The sequence below is a fragment of the Sorex fumeus genome, unplaced genomic scaffold, assembly GCF_029834395.1.
Source record: "Sorex fumeus unplaced genomic scaffold, SorFum_2.1 ptg000022l, whole genome shotgun sequence".
Lineage (NCBI taxonomy): Eukaryota > Metazoa > Chordata > Mammalia > Eulipotyphla > Soricidae > Sorex > Sorex fumeus.
The window spans coordinates 1,569,848-1,597,158 of NW_026606079.1; the positions used below are offsets into that span (position 1 = coordinate 1,569,848).

At 58.2% G+C, this 27,311-nt stretch overlaps 1 protein-coding gene across 6 annotated transcripts in view; it reads left to right on the plus strand.

Annotated features, from left to right (window-relative positions):
* The window catches only part of PPP2R5C (protein phosphatase 2 regulatory subunit B'gamma), a 79,498-nt gene extending 62,682 nt beyond the window's left edge, over positions 1-16,816 (plus strand). For 2 of the 6 annotated variants that reach the window (XM_056113658.1, XM_056113661.1), the window contains 9 exons: positions 1,833-1,892; positions 3,061-3,169; positions 4,345-4,398; positions 6,384-6,554; positions 6,646-6,773; positions 7,350-7,451; positions 8,641-8,713; positions 11,098-11,214; positions 16,521-16,816. In XM_056113658.1, coding sequence (XP_055969633.1) covers positions 1,833-1,892; positions 3,061-3,169; positions 4,345-4,398; positions 6,384-6,554; positions 6,646-6,773; positions 7,350-7,451; positions 8,641-8,713; positions 11,098-11,214; positions 16,521-16,652 — 946 coding nt within the window. In that variant the 3' untranslated portion in view covers positions 16,653-16,816. Of the gene's footprint in view, positions 1-1,832; positions 1,893-3,060; positions 3,170-4,344; positions 4,399-6,383; positions 6,555-6,645; positions 6,774-7,349; positions 7,452-8,640; positions 8,714-11,097; positions 11,215-13,577; positions 13,635-16,520 lie in introns of all 6 variants that reach the window. The other 4 variants (XM_056113660.1, XM_056113663.1, XM_056113659.1 and 1 more) reach the window with 3 other exon arrangements.
* The last annotated feature ends 10,495 nt before the right edge of the window (positions 16,817-27,311 follow it).

The following is a 27,311-nucleotide window of genomic DNA, read 5'->3' on the forward strand; positions in this document are numbered from 1 at the left end:
AGACCTAAGCCCTGGCAAGGCCCCTGGCACTTCAGGTTCGGCTGCCTGCTTGTACGTCCCTTTCCAGAACATTCCACCCGCCCTGCTCTCAGCCTCCCTGGGCAGGGCAGGGGAGAGGAGGAGGAGGAGGAGGAGGAGGAGAAGGAAGGCAGAGAGTGAGCCTGAGTTCTTGTGGGACTGCCTGAGGGCGGCTCCAGGTGCCTCTGGTTGAACTTAGGAAACCCCCGTTGGTCCTGGCCCCCAGCGCTGCGTCCCCAGCCACAGTCCCGGCCAGAATGTTGCCGAGCCGCCGTCGGGGTACTCACCACGGCCTGTCCTGGCTGCGTGTGTGGGTTCCTGTCGCCCTGTCCTCCCTCCAGCCCCTGTGCGCTCACCGTCCCCTCTCCCGGGGAGCGAGAGTGCTGGGTGCTGGTGGGCCGGTGGTAGCCCCGGGTCGTGTTGGGGGTCAAGGCCCCCCACCGGTCTCAGTCCATCGAGGTGGCCCCACCGAGCCAGCCCCCTGACCCGCCTGATGCCACTGCCCACCCCTCTGCCTGTCACTGCCAACCCCTGCCTGCCTGTTCGCCACTGCCCTCCCCTCCCCCTCGTTGTGGCCCATTCCTGCAGAGCTGAGACCCCCAGGTGTGCTCCGTCCGTGGGCCTTTGTGCATTACGGGAAGGTCCCTGGTCCAGGGTCCAGAGCATGCAGAGAAAGTAGTCGGGAAGATGCTTGCCTTGCATGTGGCTGACCCAGGTTTGAGTCCGCACCGCATAAGGTCCCCCCCAGCCTTGCCAGGAGTGAGCCCAGAGCCTGGCAGAAGCCCTGAGCACCGCCACGTGCCCCTTGAACGTCATCTCCTTGCTCGGCCCTGTTTCTTTGCTGCCCACGCTCTCTCGTGCACACATTTCCCCTCTCTCGTCTCGCAGCTTCCTAAGTTTCAGTAAATAACTTCGCTAAAAAGGTAACATGGAAATTGGGCCTGGGTTTCTCAGCCGCCCGCCGGCAGAGGCGCCCCACAGCACAGGCTGACCTCAGACCCCAGTCCGCAGGCCGGCATGGGGTGCGGCAGAGACAGTAGGCACAGCAAGAGAGGGAGGGGACTTTGGGTGGCACTTGAGACAGAATGGAAAAGCCTGGCGTGGGGGGCAAGGGCCAGCCCCGGGGTGCGCGCAGGACAGGAAGTGCAGCGCTGAAGCAGGGGGCTCCAGGTGGCCGGAGGGGCAGCAGCGGTGGGCTCAGAGAAGCAAGTGCCCGAGGTGGCGGCAGTTTGGGGGCTGCCGTGAGAACCTTCCTGCTTTTCTAGGAGTGAAAACTTGGGGCTGGAGTGATAGCACAGCAGGTAGGGCGTTGCATGTGGCCGACCCGGGTTCAATCCCCAGCATCCCATATGGTACCCTGAGCACGGCCAGGAGTAACCCCTGAGCATCGCCAGGTGTGGCCCAAAATGCAAAAAAAAAAAAATTTTTTCTTAATTTAAAAAAAAAATAAGGGGGCTGGAGCGATAGCACAGCAAGTAGGGCGTTTGCCTTGCACGCCGACCCGGGTCCAATTCCCAGCATCCCATATGGTCCCCTGAGCACCGCCAGGAGTAACTCCTGAGTGCAGAGCCAGGAGTAACCCCTGTGCATCACCAGGTGTGACCCAAAAAGCGAAAAAAAATAAAAAATAAATTAAAAAAAATAGGAGTGGAAGCTTTGCCCATTTGATATTGGGGGCAGGCAAAGCAAACCGGAAGTCTGCCCTCAGAGCTGCCACGTGTCGGCTCTCAGGGCTGGCCACAGGGAGAAACCTGGACGGCGTTTGCAGGCAGACAGGCTGTGTCCAGTCCTAAGTGGCTGATTGCCTTTTTCAGGTTTATTTATGAAACAGAGCATCACAACGGCATAGCGGAATTGCTGGAGATCCTGGGAAGGTGAGTCTGCATGGGGCTGCGGGAGGCTTTGTGACTGGGCTGGGTTTGAGAATGATCCGGCCAGCCCAGCCCCCTCCAGAGTCAGGCACCAGGCAGGCGGCCACCCGGCTGAAAAGGGGCTGAGAAGCGACCTCCTGGGCACCAGCGGCCTCCTGGCTGCGGGGCCATGCAGCTCAGTTCCACCCCCCCGCCCCACCACCGCCGCCGTGCCACCAAGATCAGAGCAGAAGCTTGGCATGATGGTCCGTTCTAAGTACTGGGGGTGTGCGTAGCACTCAGCCTGGTGCTTGGCGGTCTCACTGCTTTCACCTGTATTTGTGAAGCCGTCACTGTTCCAAGCCCTCCACTCCAGGAAAGGATGTGCGGACTCACAGGGACGGCATCCAGGCCGGTCCATGGGGAGCCAGGGTTCCCCGACGGTGCTCCTGGCTGGCCTGGGGTCCTGCCCGTGGCCTCAGGAGCCCCTGCACTGGGGAGGGGCCCTCACACAGTCCCCCAGGGATCCGGGACACTCCCAGGGCACAGCACATGGCCAGTGGGTCTGGATGGTGCAGTACTGGCGCCCAGTCGTGCTGGGACCAGACGTGGGGCCTCAGCAGCCAGCAGGCGCCGCAGCCTCACAGCTCTCTGGCCATTCTGTTGAAGCCGTGAGCCTGTGCAGTGCTGGGATTCACACGCGCGCCCTGTCCCTGTCCCTGTGGCCACACGGGAGTGAGCTTCCCCCAAGGGCTCGTGCAGGATGGGCGCTGCTCTGTCCCTGCAGAAAGGTGAAGAAGTATTTTGTAGCCAGCAGTGGAACAGTGGCTTCTGTAACTTTCCTTTCTGTATGTATCTGCTAATCATTGTCTCTGGAACCTCATGTATTTGATTTGCTGGTATCTGTGCTAAATATTGAAAGCGAAAGTGTAACACTGTAGCACTGTCCTCCCTTTGCTCACCGTTGCTCATACAGAGCCAGGAGTAATCGGGCACCAGTAATATCTCTATTATGAGACTTGTTACTGTTTTTGGCATATTGAATACGACGCGGGTAGCTTGCCAGGCTTTGCCGTGCCGGCGCGATACTCTCAGTAGCATGCCGGGCTCTGGAAAGGAAAAGAAGATTTTTGTTTTTTCTCTAGAACTAAATGAATGGATATTGAAGCGTTAACGATTTCTGGTTTTGCAGTATAATTAACGGATTTGCCTTACCACTGAAAGAAGAGCACAAGATTTTCTTACTGAAGGTGTTACTGCCTCTGCACAAAGTGAAGTCCCTGAGTGTCTACCACCCGCAGGTCAGGCCGCGAGGGTTTCTCCCCGAGCTGCTGGCGCCCGGGGCTGACTGAGGCAGGAAGGAGTCGGGGAACTTGGCTGAGAGATGGGTTTTGCTTGTTTGGGTTTTTTTTTTTTATTCTGGTCCATACCCGGCAGTGCTCAGGGGGTCACTCCTGGCCCTGCACTCAGGAATTGGTCCTGGCAGTGCTCGGGGACCATGTAGGATGCCAGGGATCAAACCCGGGTTGGCTACACACGGCAAACAACCTCCCCATTGGACTGTCGCTCCAGCCCCTGCAGTGGAGTTTAGAACCGGAAGTCTCATGTCCTTGGACTGATGAATTTTGTCGGTGGCTTGGCTGGTGGCCCAGGTTTTAGCTTTTCTTCACTCTTAAAGTCGGTGTAGGGGCTGGAGCAATAGCACAGCTGGTAGGGCGTTTGCCTTGCAAGCAGCTGAACCGGGTTCGATTCCAAGCATCCCATATGGTCCCCTGAGCATCGCCAGGGGTGATTCCTGAGTGTAGAGCCAGGAGAAACCCCTGTGCATCGCCAGGTGTGACCCAAAAAGCAAAAGAAAAAAAGTCGGTGTAGACAGAAGTGAGCAGAGCCTGCTGCGGCTCTGGGAGTGAGGGGCTGGTCACCATATCCGACCCCAGGACTCCCTGAAGAGTGCGCCTGGCCCCTCTAGGGCCTCAGAGACCGTCAGCTCCCAGGAAACAGCGCCCCGGGCTCTGCACAGTCCACACCGGGGTCAGAGGAAGGGTCACTCCCCCGGCTCTTCCTGGCTCTTCGAGGACTTGTCTGTTAGTCTCCAGATCTGCCCAGCAGAGGCCAGGGCCATAGGACAGTGGCAGGGCGCTCAGGTTGCGTGTAGCCAGGCCAGCTTCAGCCCCCGGCATACTCCATGTAATCCCCCGAGCCCTGCCAGGAGTGACACCTAAGCAGGTGTGGCCCCCAAAACTAACAATCCTGCCCAAGAAAAAGCCCCTCCCTGCAGGCTGCACTGCCTGATCGTCGGGATGGCGTGGGCGGGGGCCACTGAGTCTCCCTGTCCTGTCAGCTGTGGGCAGGGAGTGAGCTGCTGGCCACAGGCCTTGCCCCACCAGTGGAAGGGTCACAGTGGGCTGGGGAGGCTCTCCCTGGGGGTCACGCTGGCCAGGGGACTCAGCACCGACACTTGGCCTCCTTCCTCCAGCTGGCGTACTGCGTGGTGCAGTTTCTGGAAAAGGACAGCACCCTCACCGAGCCGGTAAGTGCCCGCGCGCCCCGTGCTGCCCTCGGTGCCCAGGTCCCGGCCAGGGTTGGCCTCCCGCGCTCTGGTGTCTGATGTCCAGCACTTCCTCTTTGTCAGTGGCGTGGTTGGTGGCACAGCACTTATCTCGCATACGTGTATGTGGCCCCGGCTTGGGTCCCCAGAACACACAGAAAGTACGACTGTCATAGCCCAGGTTGAAGGTGGGGCCCACGCGGTCATTTGGAGGCACTGTCGGGTCAGGTGTGCACCCGTGGGGGCCACTTGCTTTGTTTTGGCGGTGGAAGGTGTTAGGTGTGGGGGCCGCTTCTGGCGGTGTTCGTGGCTTACTCCTGGCTGTGTTCAGGATCCCTCCTGGTGAGTGTCGGAGATTGAACAGGGTCGGCCACGTGCAACCTGTGCTCGCTCGGGCCGAGCCACCAGCTGGAGGTTGCAGCTCGGTGGTATTTGGCATCTGGGCTTTTGCTGTGGGGATCCCACCGCGCCGTGTGGAGGGACAAGCCTGGGCTCCCATGCGTGAAGCGCGTGTCCGCCCACTTGTTAGATGCCGTGTAGCACCACATGACGGGTCAGTGACCTTGTCGGCGCCGCTGTGCGTGTGGGGGCCGAGTGGCCTCTGTCTCGGGACCGTCTGAGGCGTGTTTGTCCCGTCATCCTTCGGCAGGCTCGTGCTGGGGCCACTTCTGACTCCTGTGGGGACAGTGTCCCGGAGCACGGCCAGAGGTCCCCGTCCAAGGCCCTGCTCCTGTGCCTGGTGTGGCGCCTAGGCCCGTGTTGCTGAGCCAGACTCGCGCTGTGCCGCTCAGCCCGTGGTGGGACCCAACTGCGCCCGACAGTGTCGCTCTCCCTCCTCCCCGAACACACACACTCGCTCCTCTCTCGCCTGAGCTGTGCGTCCCCAGCAGATGTGGCGCCCTGGCCGCTGTCCGAGTGTCTCGGCAGGGAGAGATGAGGCACGTGGCAGGTGCCGACTCTGGTGACTGATGGTGCCCCAGGAGAGGCTGTGTAAGACCTGCCCCCTTTGTGCCGTGGCAAGGGGGCTGACACACACGGTCTCGTGTTGGCCCCCAGCTCTGCTGGGGACACCCTCTCCCCCTCCCCCCCAATTGAAAACAGAACAAGGGCCCGAGCAGTGGGCCGGGCACTCGCCTTACGCACAGCAGATCTGGGTTCGATCCTCAGCACCTCGAGGGTCCCCCAAGCACCACCAGGAGTGATCCCCGAGTGCAGAGCCGGGAGTAGGCCCTGAGCACTGCTGGGTGAGCACTGAGTGCAGCCCCAAAGCTGAAACACATTAAAATGAAACCAAGTGTAAGTAGGGAGAAGTCATGGAGGTGTGCTTACAGGCGTGTGTGTGGCCCAGGCGCGCTACTCCTTTGGGGCGGAGGGAACGCGCAGGCGCCAAGCCCTGCCCTCACAGCAGCAGTGCCATGTCCTCAGACCCTGCAGTGGGCTGAGAATCTCAGGAGGGACCCCTGGGCCTCTGAGTACCCCTTGGCCCCCCCTCCCCAAAAAAAACAGGAAGTTCAGTGCCAAGGAGGGGCCATACAGGAAAGGAGGGCGAGCCCAAGTGGCCGCGTGATGGCACATTTCTCTCGCCCGGGCCTCACCGAAACAGAATGCTGGGAACGTGCTCTGGGCAGTGGGGGTGGAGCCGCCTGCAGGTGCTCAGGGACGGGCTGGTTCCACCGACGGACCAGGTGGGCTGCGTGCATGGCCAGGGCCCAGTGCCCCCTCTCGAGCCCACACTGACAGGATCGTGGTCCCCAGGCCCGTTGATGAAGTGGCTTGGCGAGTCTGCACGGCTGTCTGAAAGGACAGGTGCGTGCCCCTGGGCCTGTCGGGGCTCAGACCTGCCCCAACACAGGCGGTTCCCTGTGACGGGCCGTGCGCAGGATGCCCGCCCAGAGCCTCGTGCTTCCCGCCGCGGGGGTCCCGCCCCGCGCCCCCTCCCCGGTGTGGACACCGCCTTTGCTCCCCAGGTGGTGATGGCGCTTCTCAAATACTGGCCAAAGACCCACAGCCCGAAGGAAGTCATGTTCCTGAACGAGCTGGAGGAGATCCTGGACGTCATCGAGCCGTCGGAGTTCGTGAAGATCATGGAGCCCCTCTTCCGGCAGCTGGCCAAGTGCGTCTCCAGCCCCCACTTCCAGGTAGGCGGCCTCCCCGCGGCCGGGGTCTCGTGTCGGCGTGCAACGCTCTGACTCCCGGGGTCGCTCAGGCACGGCCGCTGCTGTGTTGCAGGTGGCGGAGCGCGCGCTGTACTACTGGAACAACGAGTACATCATGAGCCTCATCAGCGACAACGCCGCCAAGATCCTGCCCATCATGTTCCCGTCCCTGTACCGCAACTCAAAGACCCACTGGAACAAGTGAGGCCGGGCCCAGGCGCGGGGCTCGGGAGGTGGCGGGGGCTGGACGCAGCCCCCGGCCGGCACACAGGGGCGTGTCCAGACACGGCGGCGGGGCACAGTCGGGCCCCCAGTTCGTCCCAGCATGAGGGAAGGTTCTCGGAGGCCTTCACTGCAGGGCTGAATTCTCACAGCCGTCACGGAGGCGCGGGCGGGGCACTCACGACTGCTGTCACCGCACCTGCCTGTGGGTCCCCGTGTCCCTGCTCTGGGCGGGACTATGCTCTGCATAATTACGGCTGGTGTCTGTCCCTGGCAGAGGAGGCAGCAGTTCCTCAGGGTGGAGCGTCCCTTCTCCTCATGCCATTCAGTGCAGCTTCCTTCTGTCAGCTGAAGTTTCCACTCAGCTTCATTTCATTTCCTAGTCAGGTGGCTTTGGGCTGTGGCCCGCCGGGACAGGAAGTGGAGGCACACACGGGCGAGCTGCGTGGGAGCGGACCCAAGTGGCCGGTCGCCCTGCGGGCAGCAGAGCACAGTTGTGGAGGCGGGACGCAGGGTGAGAGGCCGCGGGCTCTGAGCTCAGCCGTTTGTTTCTAGGACGATACACGGCTTGATCTACAACGCGCTGAAACTCTTCATGGAGATGAACCAGAAGCTCTTCGACGACTGCACGCAGCAGTTCAAAGCGGAGAAGCTCAAGTGAGTCGCTGTCCTGGCTGCGCCCCGCCCGGTCCCTCTCCTGTCTGTCCCGACAGTTTCTCCCTTAGGACAGGCCCAGCTTTTCGTACCGGCATCGTCTGGTTGGCTTGGGTCTGGGGCCACACCCGCCTCGGCCCCAAGTCTCTCCCAGTGGCGCTTGGGGACCGCGAAGTGCCCGTGTGTCAAGCCTGTTCCCAGCCACCAGCTCTCGCCATCCCTCCCCCCCCAACTGTAGCTTTTCTTTTTTTTTAATTGAATCATTGTGAGATACAGTTACAAAGTTGTTCATGGTTGGGTTTCAGTTACATAATGTAGCAACACTGTCCCTTCACCAGTGTCTGCAGTTTCCTCCCGCCCACCTCCCCATCCCTCATCCCCTACCATGACGGGCATCTCCCTCTCTCCTTCCCTCTCTCCCTCTCCCTTTTTTCCTCTTTCCTTCTCTCCCTCGCTCCCTGTCTCCTTCTCTCCCTCTCTTCCTCTCTCTCCCTCCCCCCTCCCTCTCCCTGCCTCCCTCCCTCTAGTCATTATGTCCACCGCCCCTTCTTAGCCCCTTCTTTTTTTTTTTTTTTTTTTGCTTTTTGGGTCACACCTGGAGATGCGCAGGGGTTACTCCTGGCTCTGCACTCAGGAATTATCCCTTGCGGTGCTTGGGGGACCATCTGGGATGCTGGGAATCGAACCCGGGTCGGCCTCGTGCAAGGCAAACGCCCTCCCCGCTGTGCTGTCACTCCAGCCCCCCTTAGCCCCTTCTTACGGGAACAAACCTGCCGCCCCAGGACGAGGCCAGCCTCCTTCGCAGGAAGCGCGCGTGGTCAGAGTTTAGCAACCAGAGCCTGTGTGGTTCCCGGGAGACCGTGAGGTGTGGGGCCGGGTCGGGCGCCATCCCTAAGGCTCAGAGGCGGGGGCGCTGACCTTCAGCACTGGCAGCCCATGCCCTGCCCCCAGTACCACGCCCCCTTGTCCCTGGGCCCCGAGCAGTGACCTGACTGCGGGCTCCCCCACATGCCCAGGTGTCTGCGGGCGGAGGCTGGAACTGTCGCCCGCGGGCAGGCCTGCTCCACCTTTGCTGGCTGGCGCCCTCCTGGCCGCCCTGGTGCTGCGCCCTGCGTCGGTGTGGGGGCCGGGCCCCCGGAGAGAGGCCTCTGCTGTTTCCTTGTCTGACCAGTGACATTTTCCTGTGTTTCAGAGAGAAGCTAAAAATGAAAGAGCGAGAAGAAGCGTGGGTTAAAATAGAAAACCTAGCCAAAGCAAACCCCCAGGTACTGAAAAAGAGAGTGACTTGAGCCGGTGTCGGGGCCGGGTGTGTGTGAGACGGAGCGTGCTCGTCCCGAGGGCAGGCGCTGGCGCTGACGTTGTATATGAAATGATGGAAATATCTGCAATAAAATTACTTTTCAACTTTTGTACAAGTACTTATTTTGCCCCACCAGTTTTTACCACAGAATTGACATTTTTCTCCTTTATTTTTTAAGTCAGATGTAAAAAGTCTCACTTAAAGGTCTCCGTGTCTTTAAGTGAAAGACCTGTCGCATGCTGTGGTAAAAAGAGAAGCCCGTCGGGTCGGGCATGTCCCTGGAGCCACGGCCCCTTCCTGCCCGCGGCCTGTGGGAGCCGGGCTGGCTGCAGAGCAGTGGCGTCGGGGCTCTTTCCGGGACGCTGTTTGTGGGCTCGGCTGGTTGTGAAGGACGGGCTGACGGCCCACCGTCCTCGGGGCGGCCGCGACATCTCGTCAGGCGTCCTGACTCGGCCTGGCTCGTCTCTCCCAGGCGCTTCTCGGGGAGAAGGTCGCGTGTCTGCGTGGTGACACCCTCGCTGGTTCCCTTTGATCCAAATCGCAGCTCAGAGTCTCAGACCTGACTGCGAGTATCTGGAGGGTTCCTCTGGCTTGTTCTCGTGACCCTGTGCCGAGCTGATCGGGGGGTGGGGGGGTCCCATGGGGACCCCCGGCCAGGCCCCTCGCACGCATGTCCTTGGCAGCGGCCTCGTGACGCAGCGGGTCTGGCGTGGTCGTCTGGGGCGTTCCTTGCCCCTGGCCTCCGCTCGCTGTGCATTTGCGGTTGGCAGCTCAGTGGTGCCAGGTGAGCTGTGCCCACAGCCGTGCCCTTCCCACGTCTCGTCTCCATGCCCCCCCTCCCTGGTTCTGTCTACTTGCCCGCTCTGGGCCGCGTCCCCTCGGAAGCCCCCAGCCGCCTGCCAGGTGCCGTCCACAGCAACGGGCGGCGGGCTTGGCCGTGGCTTCCATCTTCATCACGACTTCTCTCTCGTTTGTGACTTTCCCACAAACGCTTTTCTTTGCTTTTGAAAGCTGTGTTTCCTCTGCGCCCGGTCGTGTGCGTCTCAGCTGCGGGAGACAGGCGCGTGGCCGCGTGCGTGAGTGCAACCATCCCTGCTTCTCACAGGCCGTGCTCGCTGCCCTGGGCTTCGCAAGTGGCGCCCTGCAGGCTCATCGGCCTTTAGAGGGGCTCCACGCCTGCCGTGTGTGTGTGAGCCCCTCTGCCCCCTCCCACCGTGGCTCATCCCTCAGACCCTGTGGGCTTCCTGTGCCTGGGCTCCGTGGCGGGCCTGTGGGAGGCGCTGTCTCATGCCCACCAGAGGAGAGGGTCCCGCCCGGCCCCCCCACCTGTGCCATCCAGACCGTTGCCTACTGGGGTCCCAAGGCTTAGATGTTCCTGCCCTCGCTCAGGGAGTTTCTGGTCCGTTAGGGGCACCACTGGACATAGACATGGGCACCGAGGTGGACAGGGCATCACATTCGAGTCACAGGCTGGGAATGAGGCAAGCGGTCAGGCACGCTGCCAGGCATGGAGCCAGGCCTGATTGGGCAGAGGAAACAGCCTGTTGGGGACCGTCCAGCGGGAATGGCCTGTCCGGGACTGTCCAGCCTCATGAACAGCCTGTCAGGGACCATCCAGAAGGAACAGCCTGTCAGGGCATCCAGCCATCCAGATGGGAACAGCCCATCAGAGCCCATTCCGCAGCAAGAGCGGTCCATCAGGGACCATCTGGCGGGAATGGCCCATCAGGGGCCAACCAGCGGGGATGGCCCATCAGGGACTGTCCAGCAGCAGAGTTGGAGAATGTGGAAGGGCTGCGTGTGGCCCCTGTGGAAGGGAGTGCCGGGTGGCACTGTCCCCTGTGAAGTGTCTGGGACTCCTGGCAGCGGTGACACACGGTGACTGAGAGCCCACGGACAGCGTGGGGCGTCGGAGGAGATTGTGAAGCCCTCCCAGTGGCGGGGGCCTCAAGGCCTAGAGCATTAACAGGGCCCTGATGGCGCCACCCTGTGAAGTGGGACCAGAGGAGACCCCCAGCACGGGACCCTTGGCGTGGATTATCTCCCTGGCCTTGTCCAGGTGGCATGGTTGAGACTGGACAAAAGGTGTGATCACAGCCGAGGACAGACACTGGCAGTGGGGTCGAGGTGTCCCTACTGGGTTAGAGGAGACCTGGGGGCATCGACGATCAAGAGTCAGAGGTCAGGGACTGCTCTGTCCCTAGCACTGAGGGGGTGGGCTTGAGAGTCGCCACCGACCCGCCTGCTCCCCTGCTCCGTGTGACGTGGACTGTGGCCACGCTGCTTGGGAATGCCCCCAACCCCACGGGGAGCCACGCGCCCCCGGTGACCCCACACTTTGCATTGCAGTACTCAGTGTATAGCCAAGCCAGTACCATGAGCATGCCGGTGGCCATGGAGACAGACGGGTCTTTATTTGAAGATGTGCAGATGCTGAGAAAGACAGTGAACGAGGAGGCTCGCCAGGTAACAGGGCACAGAGCTCAGCTGGGACACTCCCGCCAAGGGCCACTGCAGCCCAGTCCCAAGGGAAGGACAGACGCGGCCACACCCTGGGCGGGGCGTGGTGGGACTCCCTGCCCCACCTCTGCCCGTGCTGAAATTCAGCATGAAGTTTAGTTTTTTTTTTATGGATTTAGCATATGCCTGAGAGACCTTTGTTTAAGGGTCAGAACCCAGCTCTTAGCTCTCTGTTAAATGTTGGCTTGAGCAAAACGTCAAAGCTTAGCAGAGATGTCTCGCCCTGCGCTCTCTCCGCACGCCTCTGCCTTCTGGGCCCCAAGGCGGCCCCCAGGTCTCTCTGAGGCCCCAGCAGGTCCCGTGCAGAGTTCCTGCGTGAACTGTTTATCTGCCGGCTCGTGTGGCCTCAGGGAGCTGGGCGTAGGGGAGGTTCTAATCCAGGTGAAGATTCTTCCCTAGCTGTCGAGACGGGCGCAGGCGTTACCCAGCACACGGTGAGTTTCTATCCGGCTGCCCTGAGTTCTGTGCTGTCATCTAGAGCACAGGGGCTCCCAGGCCGCCAAGACGGGAAGTGAACACATTGCATTTCTTGTTCTGTATGGGATGACTGAACAGCCGCCCCACGTCCCCCGTGTTGGTCCCTCCGTGTGGAATACAGAGTGATCACATTCTCAGAGCGGCCTCCTAGGCCGGGTTAAATCACTGAATCGCGCTATTCTGTCCACTATTGAGACACTGCACGCCACCGCTCGGCTCGGCCAGGCCTGCTTAAACATGTCTGCTATGACGCCTTCTTCCCGAAAAATTTGTTTTTCTTTTTTGGGTCACACCCAATGATGCTCAGGGGTTACTCCTGGCTCATGCACTCAGGAATTACCCCTGGCGGTGCTCGAGGGACCATATCGAACCCGGGTCGGCTGCATGCAAGGCAAACGCCCTCCCCGCTGTGCTGTGGCTCCAGCCCCTCCCCGAGAATTATTTTTCATGGACGCCGGGTATTTCCATGCATCAGCTCAGTGAACGGGCAGACGTCACTGATCAGGAGCAGAAAGGAGTTCCTGGTAAAACACATGCTCACTCAGCCTCCTAGAGTCCCGGCCCTCGTTTGGGGAGTGAGGGTCTGGAGCCCTGCCTTGCAGTGCTGATGGGGGGACACGGGGCTCCTGGTACCACCCTGACCCCTGCCAGGGCTTGCTGCCTGCTGAGTCGTGGCCCCGGTTACAGTTTTTAAAAAGAAGAATCAGGGACCAGAGCGATAGCACAGTGGGTAGGGCGTTTTGCCTTGCACGTGGCTGACCCGGGTTCAATCCCCAGCATCCCATATGGTCCCCCGAGCAACGCCAGGAGTAATTCCTGAGCGCAGAGCCAGGAGTAACACCTGAGCATTGCTGGGTGTGACCCAACAAGCAAAAAAAATAAATAAAAAGAATCAGGTGACCAGAAGCTGCTCTCCGGGCTGGCGGGAGCCCGATGGCCCAGATGCCCGTTCCCGGTGCGTCTCGGCATCTCCTTTCTCCTTGGGCCGGTTGACATCTGTGACTTGCTCGCAGATTCTCCACCACGAGTAGATTCCATTAGAACGTCCTCTACTTTCCCCAGTTTCCTCCAGGAGTTCCGTATCCTGCTTCCTGGTTGGTTTTTGAACTGAGGGCCCCAGGTTAGTTCGGTGAAGCCCCCAGCAGACCAGGACACCTGCCCTGCGCCCCCAGCAGACACAGCCCATGGGCTGACTGTGACTCTGCCACCGGCCCCTGCGGTTCCTCCGTCTCCGTGAGGAAGCCGGGAAGGAGCACGCTGCCCTCTGCTGCAGTGAATGGACATTGTGGTCACCGGGAGGATGACCGAGCAGGACAGCAGCTCTCCCCAGCAGCTTCTTTGCTGGCCCCGGGCTGTCAGCCCCCCGGAATGCACTGCAACCCTGGGTGGGATCTCTTAAAGAAGCCACACATCTCTCCCAGGGTATTTGAAAGTCTGTGACGGAACTTTCCAAGAGCCCTGATCTAAGGGGGGCTGCTGGCCGTCCTCGGCGCCATCTGGACCTTGCTCCTGGTCAGTGCCACAGCCCCCACAGCGTGATCCCAAGGAGGCGGCGAGATACGGGGACCGTGTGTGCCCAGGAGACGGGCCAGCCAGGAGAGTCCGCGCACGGAGGCTCTGGGGGTTCCAACTGAGTCACCCTAGGCTTCTGTGTGGGGCGCGTTTCCTTTTCCCACGCGCCTAGCGGCGGCTCAGTTGCAGGCGGGGCTGGCGGTGTCAGGGACGCGGGGCCTCGTTAAGCTCCGCGTGGTTCTGGCCCTGTAGACCCGACAGAGCGTGCGAGTTCCCTGCGATGACGGTATCAAAAACATTCCCAATTCTCCTTCCCACAGTCTGTCGGGAGAAAAGCCATGTCAAGTACGCACTTAAGGAAGTTGTAGAGAGACAAGGTGGGCCTGAAGGTGAAGGTGAAGGTACTCCCTCCCCAACCTACCTGTGCGGTCACGCGGGGGGACCCTGGGGGGGGCCAGCTCCCGTGTGGTCCCCCCGTGTCTTTCTGGCTTGTGATAGTGCGGACAGGTTTGGTTCCTTCTGTCCCGAACGGAGTCGTCGAGATGGACAACCCCCGCCCCGCTATTCTTACACCCCCAGCCTTGCTGCTGCTTCTCTGTCCCCACCCCCACAACCCACCTATCCTCTCTGTCTGTCCACCCACCCGTCTGTCTGTCCGTCCGCCCATGTGTGCTGCTCCTGTTGTCTCAGCCCAGGGCCTCACTTGGACTCCAAAGTACTCTTCTCAGAAGAAACGTCTCTTGGGGTACCCAGAGTCACCCGTGATCTGCGTAATCCTGATTATTGCAAACGCAGGAGGGTTTGTCTGTTTCTCTTTCCTTTGTCTTGTTCAACAAACGAACGAGCAGTGGAGGTAGGGGGCAGGACCTCCGGAGTTTTACCAAACGGGCGGGAGGCCAGCACGTGGCTATGACACCTGGCCCCTGCCGTCTCCCCGTCTCCCAATGGGGTCCCATCTCCCCTGTGGCCGTGGTACAGGGTTCCAAGGACAGAACCAGAAATCACTGCCTTTCCTGCAAAAAATATAAAAATCTTGGCACTTGAGTAATATTTCCAGGAAAAGCATCCTACACTGAGGTCTCCGGGTTCTCTGAACCTGCACAGGATTGCTGTTCTCAGAATGAATCTGCAGCGCCCTGGGGAAAAGGAGCTCCGCTCAACATGGCTTCTGGGGATCCCTGATTTCTTGGCTTGGGAGTGCTCCAGGCCTTTTCTGCACTCGGGCTTCACACCCGATGGGGACCGGAAGTGGGGGGAGGCATGTGCAGTGCTGAGGATCGATCCTGGGTCAGCCACATACAAGGCAGGGGCCCTGCCCGCTCTTCCAGCTCTCCAGCCGTCGTCACTGGGTTTGAGTTAAATCCAAGTATACTCTCCGTAGTGCCCAGCTAACGAGAAATCATACGGTCCTTCCTTTCGCCTGGTAATCGGCAGAGCCCCACAGGAAGGATCTCTGGGCAGGCCGCGGGCATGTTCTGGCAGCTTCTGTGTATTGCGCCTTTAGGTGACTTACGCAGAGGACCATCATTTGGGGGCCAGGGATACGCCTCTGTGGTAAAGAATTTGCCTTGTTTGTATGAGCCTGGGCCTGACCCTCAGCAGCACACACACAGGTTGGCTTTTGTTTGGGGGAGTTTATTTTTGTCTGGCTGGCTTTTGTGTTTGGGGACCACAACGGACAGTGCCCAGAACTTATTCCTGGCTCTGTGCTCAGGGACCATTCCTGATGATGCCCAGGGGACCATATGTGTGCTGGGATTGAATCTAGGTCGGCCACACGTACCACAAGCACCCTTCCTGCTGTACTTATCTCTTTGACCTCAAAAAAGGGATTTCCTTTTTTTTGTTTGTTTGTTTTATTCTGGGACCACACCCAGCTGTGCTCAGAATTTACTCCTGACTCTGTGCTCAAGGATCGCTCCTGGCAGGTCTCAGGGAACCATATGGGATTCGGGGGATTAGGCCTGGCTCGGCCATATGCAACCTGCTGTACAGTCTCCGGCGCAAGGTTTCCTTTCTGGCCTAGTGATGACAAGACTGTTCCTCAGGAGACAGCTGCTTTGCCACAAACGCCCCCTCTCAGGCCGCCTCCTCACGATTCTCTAAAATGTGTGATTTTTTTCATTCATTCATTCATTCATCATCCTGTTAATCGTCGATTGCCTCGAGCAGGCCCCAGTAACGTCTCTTTCATCCTAGCCCTGAGATTATATTCAAGGCTTTTTAGGAGAATGAGACCCATCATTGTTACTGGTATTTGGCATATTTGGTGCGCCACGGGGAGTTTGCCAGACTCTGCCCTGTGGTGATTTTTGCAGAATGGGATTTTATTTTGGGGTTTTGAGCCACACTCAGCAAGTGTTTGGGGATCGACACTCCTGGCTCAGTCCTCGGGGACCACTCCTGATGGTGTCCTGGGACTAATGGGGTGCAGGTTTTCAAAGCCGGGTCAACTGTAAGGAAAACAAGCACCTTCCCCATGGTACTGTTCTGGCTCCTTTTTTGTTTGGTTTTTTTTCTTAACTAAAGCCAACACTCTCTAAACGTGAGGAAGAGACTGAAATAAAGAAGGGAATCTTATTCTTACCCCTTATGGGAAATTTTATGTAAATAATTGGTTTTTCTAAGGTTTGTTTTTTTCTTCTCTCTCTCTCTCTCTCTCTCTCTCTCTCTCTCTCTCTCAACAAACCTTTTTTTTGCTTTTGGGGGGTCACACTCAGTGATGCACAGGGGTTACTCCTGGCTCTTCACTCAGGAATTACTCCTGGCGGTGCTCAGGGGACCATATGGGATGCTGGGAACCGAACCCGGGTCGGCCGCGTGCAAGGCAAACGCCCTCCCCGCTGTGCTATATCGCTCCAGCCCCTGCATGAACCATTTAATACCTCTTATTTTGACTATCTTTTTTTGAACTTGGTAGAAGTCTGAGATCTTTTATTGGCTTTCAGTAGAGCCTAGAGATGTTTTTTATTTGGTCTTTCTGTTGAGCTCCAAGGCAGCCCCCGCGTTCTCTCCTCGACCTGCCAGCACAGCGGCTCCAGTCACATTTTTATCTAGGAGGGTCTTTCCAGCTCCCGTGGGGACGGACTAAAAGTCGTGGGTTTGCGAGAGCCCTGCATGGCATGCCCTTGCCCACACTCCACGTTTCGGCACACCCACGTCCCCCCTCGGAGGCCCCGTCGCCTGGGGGGATGGTGCCCCAGTAGCCCGCGAGGGCTGCCCTCCGCCCGTGTGGAGCCAACGCCCCTGCATTTGTCTTCCAGGCCCAGAAAGATCCGCGGAAGGAGCGGCCTCTGGTGCGCCGCAAGTCGGAGCTGCCCCAGGACCTCCACACCAAGAAGGCCTTGGCGGCCCACTGCAGAGCGGACGAGCTGCTGGCCCAGGACGGGCGCTAGCCCGGGCGCGGCGGGCGGGCTGCGGCGCTGGGTGGGGTTCTGTAGAAATACATCCTTTTTGTGCCATAACAATCAGTCACACTCCAAGTCACAGCTTTGCGCGACCCCGGTCCTGGGCAGCCACGCGCTGCCGCCTCAGCCGAGGACAGGATTCAGACCGTGGCCCGCCGTTCCCGCCCCCCCCACCCCCCCACCCCCCAGGGCGAAGGAGAGCACCTACTGGCCCGAGGCAGTCCGAGCAAGGGGATGCTCGCTGGCTCGCGGCCGCAGTCCTGGAGGCTGGGCCCGCGGAATCCCCTTGGCTCCTGTAGCTCGCTGCTTTGGGCCCTGACCTTGGCCAGCCCCGGGGCTTCAGGGGGGAGTGTCGGGGCCCCGGGCACCGCTTCCGGGGGTGGGGGGGACAGGGACTTCACTCCAGGCTCCACCTCGTGCCACGTCCGCTGCTTCTCTGTAGCCCTCAAGCCATAGTTCCGCGCGTGGGACAGCACCCGGATTCCCGGCGTCAGCTCGCAGGAGAAGCGTCTTCTTAGAAGAGCCTCCTCAGGCTCCCCTGCCTGGAATTGGGATGTGAAAATTACGTGTTCGGCTTTTTTTTTTTTTTTTTGGGCATTTGTTTTCTCTCCTTGCACAGCCCTGGCACGCAGGGTTCTGGGACGAGTGAAACAAGCGTCTCGGAGAATTGCACGTTCTCAAAAGTCAGATCGCACCCGTTCCGAGTGGCCTGCACAGGACAGCCCTGACCGGGCCGCCCCTTCGTGCCGACGCGGGCGCTGAGCTTCCGGAGGTGGGGGCGGGGAGGGCGCTGCTCCCAAGTCTCCCTCTCGGCTTGTTTCTGATGAGCAGCCTGAGGAGAAACCCTCTCCCCGGGCCCGTGTCGGCCTCGATTTCTCTCAGGGTGCCCAGGACTTCCCCCTTCCTGGTCCTGCTTAGAAGCTCTTCCCACGTGCTGCTACTCGAAACAAGTGATTCTAGTTTCTTCTGTCTCGGCCTAAGGTTCTATAACGTCCTGTCAAATGTCTTCGTGCGTAAAAGGCCCGGCAGGCCCGTGTCCTGGGGCCTTGGGTGTATGGCGCACACATGGCGCCCCTCCACCCCACAGCCCTGCTCCCCACTTTGTCCCCTGGGGGAATGGTGGGGCTGCTGGGGCCCGGGCCGGGACTGGAGCCCAGTGCTGCCCAGCTGCCCGGAGAGGAAGCAACACTTTCTGGACACTTGACAAGTCCCTGCCCCTTCACCGTGATAAAACGTCTCACTGCAAAAGTTCAGATGCCTCCTCCCTTTGAGGGCAGAAGGGTGCTTTTCATCATGCAAAGCAGCGTCTCACGTGTTTTAACAGACCACTGTTTGATCTTAGTCTTTAGCGGACCGATTCCCACCCGTCCCGGGCTGGGGGTTGTCGGATCAGGGTGGGAGAGGGTTCTGGAAGAAGCTCTCTGCCCAAGGGAGAAAGCAGCAGGGTACCACGTGGTGGGCGGTGTCCACGTCGACACATTAGATCCTCTTTCCTGTCAGGTTTTGTTTCTGCTCCGTAGGGAAGACAGACATTCACCAAGAAGGGAAACCGTTGGGAGCGAAGCTTCACTTCCTTTGACCGGAGTATTCTTTCACGTTTTCCTGTTAGGATACAGAGCCCAGTGGCTGATGGTCCCCTAGTAACCGCACTGACGCGCCCCCTCCCCTATGCCAGGCGGGTTTCCAAAGCGTCACACTGACAGTCTGCAGCCCCACGCGGCGCTGCGAGCCGGATGGGCCCTCCCAGCATCCTAGTGCGACTCTAGTCTGGCTTTTCCTATTGTACAGACATTGTATCTTTGTTTTATGGTAAGAAGTAATAAAAATGTAGACTTCATATTTTGTACAAAATGTCCTATGTACAGAATTTAAGAAAAAAAATTCATAGAAACGGCAAAAATAGGTAAGTGGCACAATTATTTTTCTTTAGGAGATAACTGTAACTTTATGCTTAGTGAGATGTTAAGGACCCACATATTTTTTAACATTTTGTAATTGAGAACTTTGGTTTCGACATTGTTTATGAAGGGAAACGTCATCCACTTGCCATTTATTATGCTCTTTTATCTAATTTTAAAGAAACTCTAAAAATGGTGTATTATATGGACTAAATAAAGAACATGTGAATTTTACTGCTCATCGTGGAAGTAAGCACAGCCCTGGCGTGGGGGCCTCCCAGCCCCTCCGGGTGCTCGTGGGACGCCGCCCCTTGGCCGCTCTGTGCTCCGGACTCGGTTCTCGGGGCCTGCAGGAGTCAAGTTTGCCCGCCTCCTCCCCGGTGGAGAAGGGGACAGGGCTGGCTCTCCGGTTGTCACATTCCCCTGTCCCGGGGGCAGTGTGTGTCCATGCAGCTCCTCGACAGCTGGGCGCTTGGGAGAGCCTGTGACACGAGACACACTGCCGGGCTGCGCCTGGCCGCGGGGGACACTGTGCCCAACGCCCATCTCCCCCGACCGCCACCAAGCGCATGTTGCCTGCTGTGCTGGCCCCGCACACACCGCGTTGTCATCAGAGTCCCTCCTGGACGGGCAGGTCCAGGTGGGAGGAACCAGGTTGAACCCACCCTTACCGTGTCTGACGTTCCCCTGTAGAAACACCCAGAATGTTCTGGGGAAACTGGAACCAGGATGGAGACGGGCGTGGGACAGGGTTGAGCCCACGCTTGCCTTCTTGACCCAAAAGAGTGACAGAGGCCGGAACCACATCACTGCTTCTACTTCGAGGAAAACAGGAATCAGCAGCCCTGCGCTTCACGCGGTTCAGAGGGAAAAGTCCTCCAGTTTGGCACATGGAAGAGCCCCGGGGCCCGCCTGTGGGGTCTGTGTGGGATCTGGGGTGCGGCTTCCTGTGAGGTCCGAGCTCTCGGCACTCAGCAGGGGCCTGCCCCCCAGGGGGGCTTCTGGAGATGCCATGGCTGACTGGCAGGACGGTGGTCCCCAGCCCTGGTAAAGGCCGCGTGGAGGCCCCTGGAGTGACAGCCGTGACCACACGCCTTCCAGCCACAGCACTTTCAGAGTAGACCTCGGCCCTGTAATAAAACAGGCGCCACTCTGGGTGCTTTCCGTGGCCATAGGCGCACCGCAGGGTGCCCCACATGACCTGTGCTGTGTGGGAAGCAGGTCACTGGGACACGCTGCAGCGTCAGAGTGGATCGTGACGCAGGCAGCAGCTTCCGCACTAAACCGTACCTTGAGGAACCTAAGAAAGACCCCTCTGGGCTTGTCACCTGTTAGACTTGGTTTCTGTTGAGAGCTGTCCACACTGGGTAGTGCTAAGGGCGGGGGCGGTGTTTGGGCGACCCTGCAGTGCCGTGGGCCAGACCCTGGGCTTTCTCATGACAAGCCTGCCTACAGCCCTGAGTCCTCCCTGGCCCCTAAAACGTGTCTGGGAGAGAAGGGGGGCACCATAAGTCGATGGGAGCAGGCTTGGTCACATGAAGGCAAGCACCTTCCCCGCCATCCTCTCCCTGCCCCTCAGAATGAATCTTGAAGAAAGGAAAGGCCTGTGATCAGCTGGATGTCTGCAACATGCGGGTTCAGGACCCAAACCTACAGGCGGACACGTCTGCCTCCACCCTTCTCCCCACCCCGAGTGAAATGGTCGGGCAGGCCCCGCCATGCGCAGCCTCAGAGCGCTGTTCTCCCCCACTGAAGCTGGCATCGCCCCCATCAGCAGGTCGCTGTGTGCTTCGACAGATCCCACGGGAACCCTGGTGGCCTGGCAGAGGGAGAGGATGCATAGGAAGTGTTACTTCTGTGTGGGATATTTTTTCCCAAGGCAACACTGATTTTAAGAAAGTAACTTCTCATGCTTTAGGGGTAAGATGTTAAAATACCTACGGCAGTGGGCCAAGCAGCCTTGAGACATCAAAGGCATCTCTGATGTTTCTGGAACATTCTGGGGCCCTACTCAAAATATTGGGAGGTTTGGGGCGTCCACTGCCTAGGCCACACACACACACACACACACACACCCCTTCTGAGCAGACTGTGAGGGAGCTTCCGCTGCGGGGAGGGATGGGGCGCTGCGCCCTGCAGGGCAGGTGAGTAACCTCGCAAGATTCTGGGCAGGGCATGGGAAGGGAGTGGTGGGGCAATTGGGCATCACTGTCTGACCCTCACAGCGTTGGGGAGATGGGAAAGGGGTGGAGTTCGAGCTTGTATGAAACTGCAGGGCTGTACTTCGTGCGTTTTCAACTGCTGAATACAGTCTCTTCAAATGGAGGATGTGTTCAGACGGTCTTCATGTGGCAAGCTGCCAAAAATGTTTTTACACAAGGGCCAGAGACAGAGGAGAGCGTAGAGCAGGTAGGGTACTTGCCTTACAACCCCGCACCGCCAGGCGTGGCTCAACAAAGCAAATTTAGAAAACGTGATGCTGGTCTGCGCCCCCCACCCCGCCAGCCTGGGTGCTTTGCAGGGCGGATATAAATGGGCGCGTGCTTCTCAGTGCCCGCCTGGCTGGTACCCCTATAACCTAGACTGTCAGTAGCATTATCATCCCACGCTAGACACGGAACCCGGGACCCAGAGTGACTCGGGACAATCCCCGGCTTGAGTCCTCGTCTCCGCTCGACTTCCCGAGCCGACCCCTCCCCCGCAGCCTTGCTGTCCTACGTGGCGACCTGGGCCACACGGTGCTCAACCTCCCCACTCGCCAGTGCCTCGGCCCGGTGCTTGGGGGCAGGAAGGACGAAGAAAGGTGGCACAGGGGAGCACGTGAGGCCGGTCGGGGGAGACGCGACCAAGCCGTGCTGGCCACAGCAGCCCTTGGACTCGGCCCACTCCGCGGGCGACGGAGCCGAGCCAAGGTTCCGAGGGGCGCCACGCCCCTGCGCGCCAGGTCGGCGCAACCTGATGACGCAGCGGCGCGCCGGGTCGCGCCCAGACGCGCTGCCCCGCCCCTCCTCGCGGGGCATTGTGGGACAAGGAGGCGCCCGGCCTCCGAGTCTCGCCCGGCCGGAGGACCTGCCAATCATTCCGCGCCTCGCCAGGCCAGCAAGGCCACGCCCCCTGCGGGGAGTGAGCCAATCCCGAGGGCTCGCCCGTCACGGCCTCGGGGATTGGTCGGAGGCCTCACGTGACGGCGTCGGCGCACGTGACAGGTGGCGGAAGCGGGAGCGGCCGTTTGGGGTGCGGCGGGCACGGGCGCCTCGAGTCGTCACGCTGCGGCCGGGCTCGCGCCTCGGCACCGCCACGGCCTGTCCAGCCCCACGGGCGCTGCCCTGGCTATCGCCGCCGCAGCACCGGCCAAGGCTCGGGGCCGGAGATCGGACGGCGGGGAAGGCCCCTGTGCCCGGCCGGCCGCCGCCCAAAACCAAAACGGCTGCAGTGACTGGGGTTGGCGGGTCCCCGGGAACACGCGGTGCCGCCGCCTGGCGAGAGCGAAGAGGAGCTGCCAGGAAAGACGCAGGCACAGCCAGGAGAGACCTTCGGCGTGGAAGAACTGCAAAGGGACGGGGCGGCAGTCCCGAGGGTCCCATCCCCGTCGCCTTGGGCGGCCCACCCGGCCCCATCCCTCGCAGCTGCCACGTTCCCCCCAGCACGGCCAGGAGCGATGCCTGAGTGCAGAGCGGGGAGTAAGCCCTGAGCACAGCCGGGTGTGGCCCAGAAACCAAAAGTAAATACAAAGGTCTGTTTTAGTTCTGTTTAGGTGGTTGTATTTTTTCCTGGAGGGACGGGACACCAGCAGTGCTCAGGAGATGCCCCCTGTCCTGCTCAGTGCTCAGGGATTGCTCATGGATTGCTCCTGGCGGTGCTGAGGTCATCATGCGGTGCTGGGACTCAAGCATGTACTCCATCCCCTGGCCATAAAAAGTCCCATTCCAAGATTAAACCCGAAAGCTTTGTAACTGCTCTCATGGTGATTCAATAAATAAAATTATTAAAAAAATGGGAAAAAAAATAAGGTGGAGTTCATGCACAATTCAGTCAGCCTAATCAGTGGCTGAACAAATAGTAGTACTCCTAAGTTGAAAAAAAAAATCTCATTGCTGTGGGACATTGCACCTGGTTCTGTGCTCAGGGATCAATCCTGGCGGTGTTCTGGGACCATATGTGATGCCAGGGATTGAATCTTCCCGCCATGTGCAAAATGAATGCCCTAAACCCCTGTTTTATCCTTCGGCCCAAAAGTAGCATTTTAATCAGACAAAATTCATTTCAACTACTGCTTGGTTTATACAGTTTGTTTTTCTGTTCTGGCCAGGGCCTCCCACACGCCAGGCCTGCCTCCCACCACTGACAGCCTCCTGCCCCACCCAAACCTCCTGTTCTTTAATTATTATGCCCTGACAACAGGGTCCACATGCTTTAGACGTGGCGCTCACACACCTTAGTTTCAGGGTTCTTACACTTCCAGTGGTAGTGCTCAGAAATTCAACACTGGCTCTGTTCTGGGGAATCTCAAAGAGCCCGGGCTGCTGAGATGACAGTCAGCATGTGAGATGATGCTGGGGCCAAATCAGGGGTCTCCCGCGTCTAAGACAGATGCTAAACCACTGAGTCAGCCTCAAGTACCACTTTTATTTATTTATTTATTTATTTAGCTACTGGGCCACACCCGGAGGTGCTCAGAGCTTACTACTGACAGGACCCTAAGGCGTACTGGGCGTTGAAACTGCTGTTCGTGTGCAAAGCAAGCCCCTTCCCCACTGTACTATCTCCAGTCCTTCAGCTGCTTTCGTATGTGTGTGGTTTGGTGGTTTTTCAGCCCATTTCCGGTGTCCTGCCTACCGTTGGTTCTGGGGGGCTTTGCCCGTTGATCAGGAGGCTCTGCGTGGTTTGGCACACCCTTTGTTCAGCTGCTCGATGCACCTCCTCTGGCAGGAAGGGATGTGGAGATGTGGTTCCAGGCCCTGGTCAGGGGTCCACCTTCAGTGGGTATGGAATCACCGGCTCCGGACGCGGTTTGCTGCACTCCAAATCGACCGCTCCCCCGTTTGTTCATGCAGCAAATACAGTCAGAGGTTGGCCCAAACCCCTGCTGGCATCCAAAGACCCAGGCCCTTGGGCTCTTAGCAGGAAGGGGCCCTATGAGGTACACCTGGGTGCGCTTCCAGGGCCCCAAAACAAATCAGAGGACAAGACGGAGCCAGCATAGAACACTCTGGAAGGGGCATCATGTGAATCCACTCTCAGAATGCTCCCTGGTGAACAGTAAGGAAGAAAGAGCTCCCTGGTTGAATCATCTTATGAAGTAGCTTGGGATTTCCTCCCCAGGCCCTCATGCCCTGAGTCACATCCCCCCCTTCAGCCTGCCACCATCGCAACCATCCTTCCCACAGTTTCCCCAGTGACAGCACTAGATTCCAGGGCCCTGGGGAACTGCATTGTCTTTTTTTTTTTTCCATTTTATTGAATCACTGTGAGAAAGTTACAAGCTTTCATGTTTGGGTTACAATCACACAATGATCAAACACCCATCCCTCCACCAGTGCACATTTCCCACCACCGATCTCCCCAGTATGCCCCCCTCCCACCCTCCCCCCGCCTCCATGGCAGACAATATTTTCCATACTCTCTACTTTTGGGCATTATGGTTTGCAAAACAGACACTGATAGGTCATCTTGTTGGGTCCATTATCTACTTTGGCACACATCTCCCATTCCGATTGATTCCTCCAGACATCATTTTCTTAGTGATCCCTTCTCTATTCCATCTGCTTTCTCCCCTCCCCTCATGAGGGAACTACATTGTCTTATCTTGTATTTGGGACTGATCACTAGTAACACAAAATTGGCTAAAGCCAGGAATCATGAAATATTAGTCATTAGACCACCTGCACTCTTAGATGACTTTTTTTTTTCTTTTTGGGTCCCCCGGCGATGCACAGGGATTACTCCTGGCTCATGCACTCAGGAATTACTCCTGGCGGTGCTCAGGGGACTATATGGGATGCTGGGAATTGAACCCAGGTCGGCCGCATGCAAGGCAAACGCCCTACCCACTGTACTATTGCTCCAGCCCCAATTACTTTTTTTAACTTAAATTTTTTTTTCTTTTTGGGTCACACCCAGCAATGCTCAGCAGTTCTTCCTGGCTCATGCACTCAGGAATTGCTCCTGGCGGTGCTCAGGGAACCCTATGGGATGCTGGGAATCGAACCCGGGTCGGCCGCGTGCAAGGCTAACACCCTATCTGCCGTGCTATTGCTCCAACCCCTTAAAAAAAGATTTTAAAGTGGATGGAGAGATAGTACATCAAATAAGGCACGTCCCTTGCATATATTTGACCTGGGTTTGACCACTTGCACCAAACGTGGTCCCCCAAGCTCCACCAAGCAGTGATTGGGTACGGAACTAGGAGTAAGTTCGTTTGAGCACCAGTTGTGTCCTCAAAACACACACACACACACACACACACACACATACACACACACATAGATATATAATCACATGGGGGGGGCATGCTAAGCAGTGCTCAAGGGCTACTCCTGACTGGTTCAGGCTTGGGAACCCGCAGTGGTTCTCGGGGTGCTGGATTGAAACAGGTCTCCTGCATGAAGCACAGGCACCCCGGTCCTCTGAGCTAACTCCCTGGTCCGGAGATATGATCTCTCTGAAAGAACATTCACCCATACACCAGATGTACTTTCAAGCCTGTTTAGCCCATTTCTGGCCACAAAGGTTTAGAAACTAAACAACGTCCCTTTCACAAACTCACTTGCAGCTAGAAATATGTCAGAGATGGGCTTCTCTAAACACATGCGTGGAAGCCCTCCCAGTGGGGTCAGAAGTGGGGGTGAGCAGTGGCAGGGGCTAGTCCAAGATCCTCTACTGGCTCGGGGCCTTCCTGGGGCAGGGACAGGACAGGAGCTGTCCCTGGCAGCGGGGCCCGGTGTACTCCCCCGCCCCTTGGGCGCCCTATCCTGTGGTCACCAGCTCAGATATCAGGAGCGGTGGTATTCCGTGCCCTATGTCCAGCCTGCCTGAAGAGTTCCACTTAGTTTTCAGAGGAACCACACCTTTTATGCATTTGTCTTTTATTGACTTTGAGGAAACAGCATGAGATCATTTAACAAGAGACAGCTTAGAGACTGCGAGCATCTTGGCATGCATGAAGCCCCGGAGTGTGCCCCCCAGATAACCAAAATCAAATGGGCTCTGTGCTGAATGTTTGAGCCCCACCCCCCGAATTCAGATGCTGAGCATTGCCAAATGTGGCCCAACCACCTCCCATCCAAAAAAAACCAAAACAAATAAACACTGTCCTGTAGGCCCAGTAACGTCTCCATTGTGAAAGTTCTTGTTACTGTGTTTAGCATACTGAATACTCTCGGTAGCTTGCCAGGCTCTCCAGAGGAATCAAACCCGGCTTGACCGGGCTGGCTGTGCACAAGGCAAATGCCCTACCGCTGTGCTATCACTCCAGCCCTTGTGCCCATCCAAAAACAGAGGGTTATGGACAGCAGAACGGCACTGGCCTTGCATGCAGCCAACAGTTTGATCGCCAGCACCCCATATGGTCCACTGTGTCTCCAAGCACACAGCCAAGAGTGTGATCCAAAACCCAAAAATAATAATGATTTTTCCATTCGTCCTATCTGATGCTCAGAGTTCTCCAGCTCAGAACTCGAGCGTCAGTGCCGGGGGTACTTTGAGGGTCATGGAGAGTCAGGGATGGAACCCAGCCCCTCCATGCAGAAGGAGTCCTTTCCTGGAGCTGTCTTTCCTATCCTAAAAACACCATTTAAGGGGCTGGAGCAATAGCACAGCAGGTAGGGCGTTTGCCTTGCACGCGGCTGACCCAGGTTCGATTCCCAGCATCCCAGATGGTCCCCTGAGCATCGCCAGGACTGACTCCTGAGTGCAGAGATAGAAGCAACCCCTGTGCATCGCCGGGTGTGACCCAAAATACCCTCCCGTTGATCATCGATTTGCTCGAGCGGGCCCAGTAAACGTCTCCATTGGAGACTTTGTTGTTACTGCGTTTGGCATATCGAATACGTCATGGGGAGCTTGCCAGGCTCTGCCATGCGGGCGAGATACTCTCGGTAGCTTGCCGGGGCTCTCTGAGAGGGGTGGAAGAATCGAACTCGGGTCAGCCATGTTGGCTGCGTGCAAGGCAAATGCCCTACCGCTGTGCTATCGCTCGCAAAGAAAAAAAAGATAAAAAAAATTTTTTTAAATCATTTAATTACTCAGCTAGGGGGATAAACAAATAAAAAAATGAAAGCCAGAGAGGGGGCCAGAGTGATAGTACAGCGGGTAGGGTGTTTGTCTTGCATGTGGCCGACCCAAGTTCAGTTCCCGGCATCCCATATGGTCCTCCGAGCATCACCAGGAGTAATTCCTGCGTGCATGAGCCAGGAGTAACCCCTAAGCATCGCTGAGTGTGACCCAAAAAGCAAAAAAATAAAAGAAAAAGCCAGAGGAGTTGGAGAGATAGTACAGCTGATAGGGGGCTTGCTATGGTCCCCTGAGAACACATGAGTAATTCCTGAGTGCAGAGCCAGGAGTAAGCCCTGAGCATCATCTGATATAATCCAAAAACAAAACAGAAAAAAAGCAAGCAAGAGTGTGGGGTTGGGAGATAGCATGGGGGTTAGGGTCCTGGTACCACAAGGACCCCCCAAACATCCCTGGATGTGGCACAAAAGGCCCTGAGCATGGCAGGTGGATGCCCTGCTGGTGCCCATCACCAAGG